Source organism: Hibiscus syriacus, unplaced genomic scaffold (assembly GCF_006381635.1).
Source record: "Hibiscus syriacus cultivar Baekdansim isolate YM2019G1 unplaced genomic scaffold, ASM638163v2 tig00111769_pilon, whole genome shotgun sequence".
Lineage (NCBI taxonomy): Eukaryota > Viridiplantae > Streptophyta > Magnoliopsida > Malvales > Malvaceae > Hibiscus > Hibiscus syriacus.
Genome location: NW_024063172.1, coordinates 4540020 through 4552931, shown reverse-complemented (window position 1 = coordinate 4552931; position 12912 = coordinate 4540020). Strand labels below are relative to the sequence as shown.

Here is a 12912-nt window from a genome sequence, read left to right as displayed (position 1 = left end):
GATATTACATTGAATGGCACATATTGTCCCAATTGTTACATCTACACCACGAACGCCACCTGTTCTGGCACCCAATGAGTCTCTGGTAGAGAGGCTTCGTAAATACAAGATTATCAATTTTTATAGTTTAATGATGGTCCAATCGTTACCGAAATAAAATAAAAATGAAAAATAAATTCTTTTAAAATAAGACAAGTTGAAAACAAAAGAAATTAGCAGTATAATTAACCTAATAAAATTTTAATAATATTAGTCAAACACCTTTACAAATGAAGTGCCCAAACCCAAGACTTTTAGGGATAATAATAATCTCCTCAACCACTGAGATTATGGGTGAGCAAAACTCGACTCGAGTCGAAAAATTGAATTCTTTTTTTTTCAATTTTGAGTTGTCAAGTCAACTCGAATTATCGATTTGGTTTTCGAGTTCGAGTCGAGTTGAAATTTGAAAATTTTGAGTTACTCGAAAAATAAAAAATTGGTTAACTATTTTGATAATTTTGCAATTTAGTCCATAATTTTCTTATTATTTCAATTCCTCCTTCATTTAAGTCTATTTTTTACCAAATTTGAACCACATACTCCTAAACCATCTTAGAATACCTATGTGCTTTCAATTCCTCTTTTTGATAACATTTTTCAATTTTTCAATTTAGTCTCTGATTTATTATTCTTTTAATTCCTCCTTCATTTAAGTCTATTTTTTACCGAATTTAAACCACATACTCCTAAAGCATCTTAGAATACCTATGTTCTTTCAATTCCTCTTTTTATAACATTTTTTAATTTTTTAATTTAGTCCCTCAACTTTTCATGATTTCCTTATTTCTTCAATTCATACTTCTTTTTAAGTCCATTTTTACCAAATTTGAACCACATGCTCTTATACCACTATATAATTCCTATGTAACTTCAATTTCTATTTTTTTTTACTAAAAATATACTCTCTTTTTATTTAGTCCATTAAATTTGCATTTTATTAAATTTAGTCTTTTGACTGCAATTGTTTGCAAATTCTTTCTTCCCATCAATTCCTTGATTCTTTTATACTCTAATCAATACTTTACCCTCAAAATATATTCATTAAAATACAATATTGTAAATATATTTTATAATTTTAGATTATATTTGATATATTAAATAATATTATAATATGAAAAAATATGAAAAAATATATATCTTATATGGTTAGAGAAAATTGAAAAATTGGTATCAATCCTTATCATAATATTATAAATAATTATAATAAAATTTGTATAGAAACTCGAATAACTCAACTCGACTTGAAAATTTTCAAGTTAAGTTTAAGCTGCAAAAAACGACTCGTCAACTCGAACAACTCAATCGAATGCTCAACTTAATTGAGATCATTTGATTCGTACATAATTATAAAAATTTAATGATTAAAATCATCATTTAAAATTACAATGTATATCTTTTACCCAAAAATAAAAGAGAAAATAACCTCAGTGACCAATATACGATTTTAACCAACTTTTTTTGGATTTGCCAAAATGACCAACTAAATCGCAATGTGATCAATAATTCGCAACGCGATCTCCGGTATCACAAATCAGTTTCCAGATTCGCAACGCGATTCTGACTATCGCATTGCGATTTTCCAAATTCGCGTTGCGATTTTTCGACTATCGCAATGCGAATATGTAAATAACAATGCGAGTATGACTATCGCAACGCGAATATGTAAATCGCAATGCGATTCTGACTATCGCAATGCGATTCTGACTGTCGCAATGCGATTTTCAAAGTGCCATTATTATCGCAACACGTATTTTTTTCAAATTCCAAACATGAATATTAATATATCGGAACACTGAACCGTCCACAGTATATCCCGTAATCGTAACTCATAACCTAAAACCCTAAATCACAACTCAATCCCATCTCCATCTCTCACTCTCTAATGCGACATCCGTCCCCATCTCCGACGAAATCAGTCCCCATCTCCGGCGAAATCCGTCTATCTCCATCTCTCAGAGCCACCCTCACAATCATTCACGGTCAGAAATGGAAAATCAACCAAATCAACCATCGAGGGTTAGTTTTTTTAATTATTTTTATTTTGAAATTTTTGCATTATTATTAGGTTTTTCATATTGAAATTGATGATAAGTTTACTGGTAATTTCAATAATAGATTAACCATTTCATTTAGATTGCTTATTAAATTCATTCGATTGCTGCCAATACTACTAAACTGTTTAGTCTTTAAACCCTGTGAATTTAGTATTTGTCTTTGTTTTGTCTTTTGGTTGAAGTAATGCAATCCATTCAAGTTTCAATTTTAGTATTTGAAACCGAGAATCGCAACGCGAAATGAAAATCGCAATGCGATTTTAGTTTCGTGTTACGATTTTCATTTCGCGTTGCGATAGTCAAATTCGCGTTGCGATAGTCATTTTCGTGTTGCGATTTCATTTTCGTGTTGCGATTTTAAGTTTCAGAAACTATTCTTCTTCTGCAAATTGAAACTTGAATGAATTGCATTACTTCAACAAAAAAATAAAGACAAATACTAAATTCACAGTGTTGCAAATTTAAGTTTGAAGAATAAACTACTACTCTTTATGTTTATTGTTCTTGGTATATCTTCACATTGTAGTTTTTGGTATATCTAACTTGGTATGTTTATTGTTTTTGTAGAACTTTTATTCGGCTCAATTGACCTTAAGAAATAAATTAAGCCTAGCCAAAACAATTGCGTCGAAGCTTTCATCTGCACAAAGAAAAATATTTGAGGATACTTACTTTGGGCCATGGCTGAAAGTACAACATCCGGGTGGAGATGCTATGTTGACCCATCTGTTTCTTCAAACCATGACTAGCGATCTACCAGAGACTATACAACGTCGTAATGAAGAGATATGGTTTGATTTTCCACCGGCGTATACGTGTTTTGGGCGGGAGGAGTTTTGCTTAATCACCGGTCTATGCTTCGGACACGATGATGTAGGTCGGTATACTAGACATATTACCCGCCTATCATGGTTATCCCGGGTTTTTCCTGAGCTGTCAATGGAGAAGCCGAATTTACACGTGGAAGACTTGACGAGATTATTGAATAAGAAAGATGGTTTTACTCGGATGGATGACGTTCGATGTTGTCCGAGTATGCCTTCTAATACTTTTGCATGCCGAATTTTTAGGCAGAGAGGCCAGACAACCAATTCCTAATGATCTAATTAAATTGGTAGAGGACCTAAATGCATGGAACCTGTTTCCGTGGGGTTCGTATCTATGGAAAGCTACATGGAATAAGTTGTCGTCTGCCTTTGATGATCGAAAAAGTTTGCGTGGCGATGGTTCCAAATACACTTTGTCAGGCTTTATTTGGGCCTTTAAGGTAAGAATTTTTATATAATGTTTCCAAAATTATAATTAATTATTATTTAACAATTACTAATGTTTGTTATTATATTGTTTGTAGATTTGGATATTTGAGGCCTTTCCCGCCATGCAGACATATGCATTAAAAACTGCTAATGATATTCCTAGGGCTATTTCCTGGAAGAGGAAACGGACCTTGCAGCAATGGGAAGATTTACTACCGTATACGATAATAAATAATGTAAGTTAACACAAATACTACCATATGTTTATAAACAAGTTATTACTAGTACACGTTTAACTTTGTTTGAGCTTTTATATTGTTAGGAGTCCAACACTCCATTACAGAGGTTGACACCCACGGAAGCTGAGCTTGCCAGTGATTGGTGGAAAGCTAGTAAGCATTTTTATGATGGCACGGATGATGAGCAGCCTCCACTTCGAGAGCCATCACCTCACCCAGAACCATCACCTGATCGACCCGACTATACACCTCCACAACGAGAGCCATCACCTATTCTGTCACATCATCGAGCCTCTTCTCCACCATCACCTCATGATAGGCAACCGACAAAGATGCCACGACGTTTATCTCACTGTTCTCCACCACCACGGGATGAGTTAGGGGAGTTACGTGATGAGGTCAATGCCTTGCGTGAGGAGGTCAGTACTTTACGCGATGGCAATGGTGCATGGCGTGTTGAGGTGTCTACTTTACGTGGTGAGGTAGCCGCTCTACGTGAGATGGTAGCATCGTTGTAGAATGAGGTTCATACTCTACGCAACGAGGTAAGTTTAATATTTTTCATATTTAACTTAATGATAAATTTACTCGTAATTTCACTTAGATTAACCATTTCACTTAGATTAACCATTTCACTTAGATTGCTTAGTAAATTCATTCGGTTGCTGCCAATACTGCTAAACTGTTTATTCTTTAACCCTGTGAAGTTAGTATTTGTTTTTGGTTGTCTTTTGGTTGAAGTAATGCAATCCATTCAAGTTTCAATTTGCAGAAGAAGAATATTTTACTTTCGCAACGCGGAAATGACTATCGCAACGCGAAAATGACTATTGCAACGCGAATTTGACTATCGCAACGAAAGAATCGCAATGCGAAATGAAAATCGCATTGCGATTCTCTCGTTGCGATAGTCAAATTCGCGTTGCGATAGTCATTTTCGCGTTGCGATAGTCATTCGTGTTGCTATTTTAAGTTTCAGATTCTATTCTTCTTCTGCAAATTGAAACTTGAATGAATTGTATTACTTCAACCAAAAGACAAAGACAAATACTAACTTCACAGTGCAGAAAATTTAAGTTTCAAGAATAAACTACTACTCTTTATGTTGTCATTGAACCTGCACTAAACCTATATGTTGTCATTTTAAATGTTTATATAAGTGATTACTTCTGGAATGTTATCTGATGCATTTTGTGAACAATGATAGAATAATGACTTGGGTGAATACCGTGCAAGTTTGAAATATATTTGTCTTTGTTTTCACTATTTAATATCATGTCTGTTTATTTACTGATTTATGTATTAATTTATTTTTAGCGGCCCGCTAAGGTGGATGCTCTACGTCGGGTTTTTCTTGCAAGACGGAGTTCACGCATCAGACGGCGTGCACGTGCCATTAAGTCTCTGTTCACCCCAATAGTGCGAAGAATCCATAAGAAAAAGCCCGACTCATCTGTCATCGTTCAAGAGGCCTCCCCTGTCGTTCAAGAGGCCCCTATCATCCCTCAAGAGTCCCTTCCCACCGTTCAAGAGGCCACTGTCATCGTTGAAGAGGTCCCTCCCAACATTCTAGAGCCCGATTCACACGGCATAATATATCGAATTATTGAGAAACCCCCTCACGTGCCGGACATGATGGATGACTGTTGGCTTTCGTATAAGTTACAGGCCAGTACCATTCCGGCAGATGAAGTGGAGAGGAAACAACTACCGGAAACAATTCTGGATAATACCCTTTGGGCTAAGACCGTAGTTGATTTTTATCTACATGAGCAGAGCCAAGGGTGTTACGCTGACATGTACAAACTCAACGATGATATGCATTTGTTGATTGAACGGTCTTGGTGGGGTGTGTTATTAAGGGTTGAAGACAATGGCTATTTCGATGGGGGGTAATTCTTATATTTCTTCTTATATTTCATTTTGATTAATTTTTTTAAATTTATGTAATTCACTAATATATGTCTTTTTTTGTAAAACAGCATATTGATGCATGGGTATCACATCTTCTAATAGTAAGGGCTTTGAAGAAAAATAAAAATAAAAAAAATACGCAATATACAATTATGCCGACGTCTTTTCACGTAGTTCACTTGAAGAATCAACGACAGGAATCATATGTGTTGGCTAATGGACAAGCTAAACTTTATTCTGCACGGTGGTCGATAAGGTTAGTATTTATTTTTTTTAAATATTTTAAAGGTGTTCATAAATAAGTGCTCAATTTGAATTATTACTTATGATTGCAGGTGTTTATCCCTGTTTTGGAACGTACTCATTGGCTTCTCGTCGATCTACAGCTCCCATCCCTGAAGATAATAGTATATGACAGCATGATAAATTACATATCATGGTCTGATTTGAGAGGTATTATTAAGGGATGGAGCTCTCATTTGGCTAAATTATTGGATGCGATTAATTATTGGACTTATTCTGGAAACAAGAAGCCAAAGAAGTTCAATTTTACAGTTATCAGAGACGGGACCGCGCCACAATAAACGTCGGAAGCCAGAGGGGATTGTGGTCCTCTTGTATGCATGTGCTTGGAGCGTTTGACGACAGGAAGTACACAGTTTCTACCTCCCACCGATAGAGTTAGAGGTGCAATAGGCTTGTGGTTTCGGCATTTTATGGCTAGAGCGATATATTCGAGACGCTGCCTACATGCATCCGCGTTATGAAAGTGTCCATAAACAATTTGTAAGTCAAATGCAAGTGTTGTTAAGTACCTAGAATTCAATAATAATTTGTTGTTTGTTGGTTTTAGATGTGTAGAAAGTGTTATTTGAGCAAATGTTTGGTTTCTGCAGGTTAATCCTGAAGTGAGCTACGTGAAATTGATGTGCATAAACAACTGTCTGGGGTACGCTTTTTTTTATTGTAATTGATTCTTAAAAGTCTGACTTGTTTACTTGATGAGAAAAATAATATAATAAGAGTTGATTTGTTTAATTGATGTGTAAATAATTCTTATTTGTTTAATTGATGTGTAAATAATTCTTATTTGTGCTTGTTTAATTGATTGAAATGTAAAAGTTGATTATTGATGTGTAAATAATTCTTATTTGTGCTTGTTTAATTGATTGAAATGTAAAAGTTGATTTGTTTATTTCAATCTGCATCATATTCGCGTTGCGATAGTCTAATACACTTTGCGATTTTCTCGTTGCGATAGTCAAATTCTCGTTGCGATAATCAAATTCGCGTTGCGATAGTCATTTCGCGTTGCGATTATCTCGTTGTGATAGTCAAATTCACGTTGTGATAGTTAAATTTGCGTTGCGATAGTCATATTCGCGTTGCGATAGTCATTTTCGCGTTGTGATAGTCATTTTCGCATTGCGATTATCCCGTTGTGATATTCAAATTCACGTTGCGATAGTCATATTCGCGTTGCGATAGTCAAATGAATGTGTAATAAGTGAAAACAACTGAACAAATCATAGCAATGTTCAAACTCAAGTTACTAATATACATGGGCCTAACTGAAAATGTTAAAAGTTTACACATAAAATACACATAATACAACGTCTGCATTTAAAAATCACCTAAGTTAATAGTCCCAAAAGGTGAAGCCGGTTGTGATTGAGATTTTGATTTTGATTGCGATTTTGATTGCCTTTTGCTTGACACCATATGAGCTTTGGATTTTGATGATTATCTATATTTTGGTAGAGGAAAAGATGATTGTGATGGCACTGGTGATCCACATGTCAACCTTGTATGACCACTTTCCTTGCACCGACTACATGTCGATCTCTTCTTCTCTTCACCCTTAGAAGGTATACGATCGTGACTTTTTGGTCGGCCAGGTAGCCTTCTGTCCATGGCTGGTGGCAAAACTGTTTGTAAGTCATCTGGTATGTCCCACTCAGAAGGATGTAGAATAGGGTAGATAATCTCGGCATAAGTCTGTCGATATACTTCTGTAGTGTAGCAATCAATAGCATATGCGCTTGAATCATCTTGGTTTAGATGAAGATCAACTTTTATAACATGGCCACACGGATAACCAGATGTTTGCCATTTCATACAACTACACGTCTTTGCATTTAGATCGACAAGCCCATTTAAGTTATTATCCAGAACTTCAAACAAAGTGTTTGAACATGGTTCAACTCTCCATGACGTTGACTTCACAAAACGTTTTGTTATCTTTTTTTCAGTCCATGGTGTAACACGATGTTCCAATGTTCCTGTAAATTTAAATAAATAATACTTAGTAAAATATATGATAAGTTACGAATTTAAAGAAATAATACCTGCATGATTTCTTTTCTTGTAGTACCAATGTTGAATAGAGGCTCGAAAAAACTCCATTAACATAGTAATGGGTAATTTCCGGGAATGACGACTTAGAGCGTTGATTGATTCTGCACCATTAGACGTCATGAAACCATATCTTGCTCTAAGTTGATGTACTCTTGACCATCTTTCAAACCCGACATCTTCTAGTGTTTGAGCACACTGAGGGAAAACACGTCTTAAACAATTTATATGCTTATTAAAATCCACTTCCCGATAAGCTTTTACAGCCTTCCAGTATGTCCATTTGTGATTTTTTATACCAGCAGACCTTGACACCACAAAGTCCATGAAAAGAATTTGGGAAATACCTTCTAACAGCGTTGTCAATTGAGTTTGCCCTATCGGATATGATTGTCAGATTGCTAATAGGACCTATGCCCCTAAGATGCCCCATAAACCATGTCCATGAATCAGAGGTTTCAGATTTGCCAACCCCATAAGCTATTGGCAGTATCCCATTGTTAGCATCCATGGCTACTGCTAATAAGTTTACTCCAAGGTATCGACCTTTTAAATGTGCTCCGTCAACTATAATAATTGGGCGCTTGCAAGTAATAAACGAACAAATCTACAAAATCGTATACACAAGAAATATAATCATTTAAATGTGAAATGCATGTAACTAACAAAAATGAGTCAACAAAATTATATTGATTTACTAACCGCAACACCAATGGCGATAAACAACAACTCAAAGCGTCCATCTCTATCTGTTTTGATATGAGTTACCGACCCAGGATTTTTCATCTTTAAATTGTGACAATAAGCCGGCAGTTGGGCAAACGATGCTTCTGGCGACCCCCTCAACAATTCCAAGGCATAACATTTGGCTCTCCAAGCTTGAGAATATGAGATACTAATCTTGAACCGAGCATTCATGTCAGTTATAATTTCATGTCCCCGATATACCCTGCCATTCAAAAACATTAACTCAGCCAGAAAACCACCCAACACCTTTTTGTTTGCCTGTCTATGGTGAGGAAAAACTTGGGTTCTTGAACATGTATGTTTATCAATAAAGGTCCTAACTTGAAACATTTCGCAATCTTTTATCCTCTTTGCAATCATACGCCACATACAGTTTTTGTCAATCATACACCTTGTTTCGAAACGATCTTTGCTTGATTTGTTAACTTTTAGTTGATAGCCATCTTCCACACATTTCGTATACAAAGCTATCTTCAAGTCTTTCTTTGTATCAAAATAATCATCTTTCTTGATACGAATAATTTTTGTGTAACAATCAACTGCTATTTTTACCAACTCTTCTTCCGGTATCTGAAGTAATTATGGCATATTCCAGTTATACTCCCGTGGCATTTTCTTCGGGGACTTTTCTTCGGGGATTTATTCTTCTTCTTTTTCTTCTTCAGGGTTATATGAATTACAGAATGTATGTTCAACATGTTCATTCACAGTCGTAACTTCCTCATCATTATCATCAACAATATCTTCCTCGGCAGCGGCTGTTTCATCATCAAAATTGGGGTATTGATCAATATCAAAATCATTACACGCAGGGTCTGTTTCTTCTTCTGAAACATCATCAAAATCCGAGTATTGACCAAGATCAAAGTCCGGATATTGACCAAGATCAAATTTCGAATACCGACTAGTACTCACAATTTTTTCTGTTGGCTCATCATCGTCTAACTGGTTAATACGAAAACCGGAATTTGGTGCTGAAAGTTGATTGGGATTTGGATTAGGGAAAGGTTGTGGGTTTTGAGATTGTGTTTGGTATTGGAAATGTGGTGAAACAAAATTTGCTTGGTGATGAAATTGTGGTGGAACCATTAAATTTTGAGCACCATAAACTGGGGTTGAAAAACTTAGTTGATTACTACCCGCTACTGACCCAACTTCACTACTTTTAGGTTCAACAACATACAATGTAACATCATCTTGCGAAACACTAATGTAAGCAATGAATCGTTCATCATCTTCATTGTCGGTTAACAAATAAACTTTACATTTTCTCTGACAAGATAGCCTAAATCCACTTAAGGGCTCTAAATTCAATTTATTTGCAACACGTAACATTAGAGTTTCATAAGTTAACTTTTTTAATGACAGTTTTAGTTGAAGATTCATGGGTAAAGGCATATATTGTAAAACACCATGAACATTCTCCTATGACCCTCCAAAACACAAATCTATCCAAACATGATCAACATTAGATGATTTCATTATTGTAAATTAAATTACTAAACAAACGAGCTGCGAAACTAAAACCTGTTGCCGGATGGGGAAGGATGTCGTTGGATATAAGAACGGATGTCACCGGAGAGAGTGATAGATGGAGATGGAATGAGTTGCGATTTAAGGATTTAGGTTATGAGTTGCTTCTGCTGCGTAGTTATATACCCAAAACATTTGTGTTGCGAAACTAAAACCTGTTGCGAATTTGAAATTCAGCATTGCGACAGCCAGAATCGCGTTGCGATAGTCAGAATCGCATTGCAATAGTCATAATCGCATTGCGATTTACATATTCGCGTTGCGATAGTCATACTCGCATTGCGATTTACATATTCGCATTGCGATAGTCGGAAAATCGCAACGCGAATTTGGAAAATCGCAATGCGATAGTCAGAATCGCGTTGCGAATCTGGAAACTAATTTGCGATACCGGAGATCGCGTTGCGAATTATCGATCGCATTGCGATTTAGTTGGTCATTTTGGCAAATCTAAAAAAAATTTATTAAAATCGTATATTATAAGACATTTTTTGTAGGTTATTTTCTCAAAATAAAATAACTTTTGTTTCGACTCAAAAATTTCGATCAAAGCCTTGTTCTAGATCCTTCCAAAAACCAAATTACCTTACAATATCCAATCCCACAGTCTAGACTTTTCCACCTCCACGAACCCTCCAGAGCAAACCCTCCCGGGCAAACCCTCCCATTTTATCTTCTTTTAAATTTCCCCTTTGTATGAACGGCCTCTCTATAATCCGGCAGCCGCCCTTATCTCTGTATACGTAATTCACCCTCTTCTTCATTTCCTTTTCATTTTAACGTCAATGGCGAAGTACGGCGATGGCGACAAGCGCTGGATCGTGGAGGAAAGAGCCGATGGTGCCAACGTCCATAACTGGCACTGGGCAGAAACCGATTGCCTCCCATGGTCCAAAACCTTCTTCGCCAAATCGCTTTCGGATCTCCCCGTCCTTACCGGCGAAGGCAATCTCTACATAAAGACCAAGAAGGTCGAAAAGGTCGACGGTGAAGCTTATGTTAATATCCGGAAGGGTAAGATTATTCCCGGATACGAGATCAGTTTGAATTTATCCTGGGAAGGTGAAGCCAAAGACGGGGAAGGGAAGACTTTGTTGCATGCCGAAGGTAATGTCGAGATTCCGTATATTGCGGACGAGAATGCCGACGAGGATCCGGAAGTTAAGGTGACGGTTAAAGACGACGGACCCATTGGTAAAACGTTGAAGGAAGCGATGTTGGCTAAAGGGAAGCCTTTGATTTTGGAGAAAGTGAGGGATTATGTTAAAGCTATGGCGAAAGGCGGCCCCGTTAAAGATGAATTGGAAGCTAAGAAATTGGCTCCCAAAAGTAATAGTACTAGCAATAGCAATAGTAGTTCACCTGTGGTGTCTAAGGGGAAAGCTGCGGTGGAGAAGGAAGCGAAAAAGGAAGGGAAAAAAGGGTGTAAGACAATTACGATGTCGGAGAAGTTTAATTGTAGAGCTAAGGATATGTTTGAGATTTTGATGGATGAGAATAGATGGAAAGGGTTTACCCAGAGTAATGCTAGGATAAGTAAAGAAGTTGGCGGCCAATTTAGTATTTTTGATGGATCGGTTACTGGTATTAACTTGGAGTTGCAAGAAGGGAAGCTGATTGCTCAGAGATGGAGATTTGGGAGTTGGCCTGACGGGGTCGATTCTACGGTAAGCACAATGGATTTCACTTCTGATTGTTTCTTACGTTTATGGGAATACATTGGGTTTTAATGATCCCTTTTCATTAATGGGTTGTTGTTGCAGGTAAGACTTGTTTTCGATGAGCCTGAACCTGGGGTTACTATAATCAAACTCACTCATTCAGATGTTCCTGAGGAAGATAGGTTGGTTTTTATTTGTTGTATAATCTGATATGGCTAATTTGTTATGTTAGAGTTATTGATATTGTTTTTGTGATGCAGATATGGGAATGCAACTGTGGTGGAGAACACCGAGAGAGGATGGAGGGATCTTATTTTCAATAAGATACGAGCAGTATTTGGTTTTGGGATATGAATTATTTTATTCCCAAAGGAGGAAATACTCTTTTTTTTTCTTTTTCTTGCTTTGTTAGGGCTTTATGAAATCTGCTTTCTTTCAACTATTATTATGACCGCTCAAGTCTGATCTTGGTGTATTGGTTCATGTTTTTAAAAGTTGAAACTTGTACCGAGTGTCATTGCTGTCTTGTTTGCCAATATCCAGACTATTTCTTTGAACTTATGATAATGACAGTGACGAAAATGTTGCCTCGATGATGTTTATTCTCTGTGTACATGTTAGTGTTTCGATGTTACTTTGAGTGGATTATGTTGATCTTGATAATGCTGAAGAAAAGGTTAAATTGAATTGTTGTCTTTCTTCAGTCAGAAACGTACGGCTTTTTGCATTGGGTCCTTAGAATGATTTTGCCCTCATGGGCGAAGTTAAGTTTGTGGTTTGCTTCCCTATCTTGTACGGAGGAGAAGGGGATCTGATGCAATTTTATCTGCATGGTTTGTGATAATGTTGATGTAGTTGAATTGTGGTTGGTGTTTGGACAATGGCTAACTTGGCTACCGATTCTGTTGTTTGTTATTCTCTGAGGTTGATTGGTTTGAAAGTGCTGGAAGCATGATCTTGTTTCTGTTGAAGTGGGCATGATAATCTAGCATCTCCATATGGCATTTCTTGCGATTTTAATCAAATTTCTACTTCACTTAATGGAATGTGTATTGTTCAATGTGAAACATTTGTTTTTGTGCCAACGGTGTTGGCCCTTGAAAGAACATGT

General features: G+C 36.5%; 1 protein-coding gene across 1 annotated transcript; it reads left to right on the top strand.

The window, feature by feature from the left end:
• The first annotated feature begins 10802 nt into the window (after positions 1–10802).
• On the top strand, positions 10803–12404 carry LOC120169761 (activator of 90 kDa heat shock protein ATPase homolog). The gene is made up of 3 exons (XM_039177883.1): positions 10803–11807; positions 11904–11983; positions 12062–12404. The coding sequence occupies exons 1-3, from the start codon at positions 10926–10928 to the stop codon at positions 12153–12155; spliced, it is 1056 nt and encodes a 351-aa protein (XP_039033814.1). The 5' UTR covers positions 10803–10925; the 3' UTR covers positions 12156–12404.
• Positions 12405–12912: the final 508 nt, after the last annotated feature.